General features: G+C 36.7%; 1 protein-coding gene across 1 annotated transcript in view; it reads right to left on the bottom strand.

Annotated features, from left to right (window-relative positions):
- Window positions 1–308: 308 nt before the first annotated feature.
- LOC124893646 (alpha-crystallin domain-containing protein 22.3-like) overlaps window positions 309–874 on the bottom strand; it is a gene marked incomplete at its 5' end in the record, with an annotated part of 1,844 nt that continues 1,278 nt past the window's right edge. Inside the window, 2 exons of the mRNA XM_047404555.1 lie at window positions 309–366; window positions 676–869. Of these exons, the coding sequence (XP_047260511.1) occupies window positions 714–869 (156 nt within the window). The remainder of the gene's footprint in view (window positions 367–675; window positions 870–874) is intronic.

Genomic DNA, 874 nt, shown 5'->3' with positions numbered 1-874 from the left:
ATAATTTTCTTCCTAACCAAAAACCACTATTTGATAAATTTTCACGACATTTTCCCTAAAAGGTTGCAACCTGTGAGCAAGTTTCAAATTTGGTGCAAACTGCCGGATATAAGAATACCATAGCAAACCAATTAAACAACAGGGACAAAATACTTGGTCTTTAAACACAAAAGTCAAAATCTATTAGTTTGAGCCCAATTTTCCAATTCTGTAGAAGTGGCTAAGTTTGGGTAGCCACACCCTTAGTAAGTCTTAACGATGGAACCAACAAGATGGCACACACACAAAAGAACTAAAGCGTGATGCAATCCCAGAATCAACTGCAGCATTGCTCCTGGTCTTCTAAATTTGGCTTCTCCCTACCATCTACAAGCAAAACACAGTATTAGGTTCAAGAAAAGAGACAGTTTTGCAGTAGTGATTAATGAAGTGGAACAACTAATTCCAAATAAAAAGCTTTATGAAGCTCAACATGAAAAAATATGTTCACATTCCAAAAACAATGCAGAGTGATTGTTCATAGATCAGGAAGCTAAATGGCGGAATTACATAATTGGTTCAGATACAATGGTTTATATAATTGACTTGTTTGACTTATATAAAAGTGGGAAAGCCAGAGACACAACTTTCACATGCAACTCCAAACAAAGGACTTTGGACTATAGAGGTACTTACAGAGATGAAGGATTTTGATCTAAATATTTCACTGGACCTTAAAGGACCTGCTGTTTTTTCTTCGCAACGCCTTCAAAAATCCCATCAGGTCCAAAATTGCAAGACAAGTTTAGATGATCAATTGGACCTGGTAGCTGGAATGAAACAGTAAATTCACCCGGTGGGCATAAGTTCTGAGTTTGCATCTTAAAGACCATAT

The sequence above is a fragment of the Capsicum annuum genome, unplaced genomic scaffold (assembly GCF_002878395.1).
Source record: "Capsicum annuum cultivar UCD-10X-F1 unplaced genomic scaffold, UCD10Xv1.1 ctg62715, whole genome shotgun sequence".
Taxonomy (NCBI): domain Eukaryota; kingdom Viridiplantae; phylum Streptophyta; class Magnoliopsida; order Solanales; family Solanaceae; genus Capsicum; species Capsicum annuum.
This window is presented reverse-complemented; position numbering and strand designations above follow the sequence as displayed.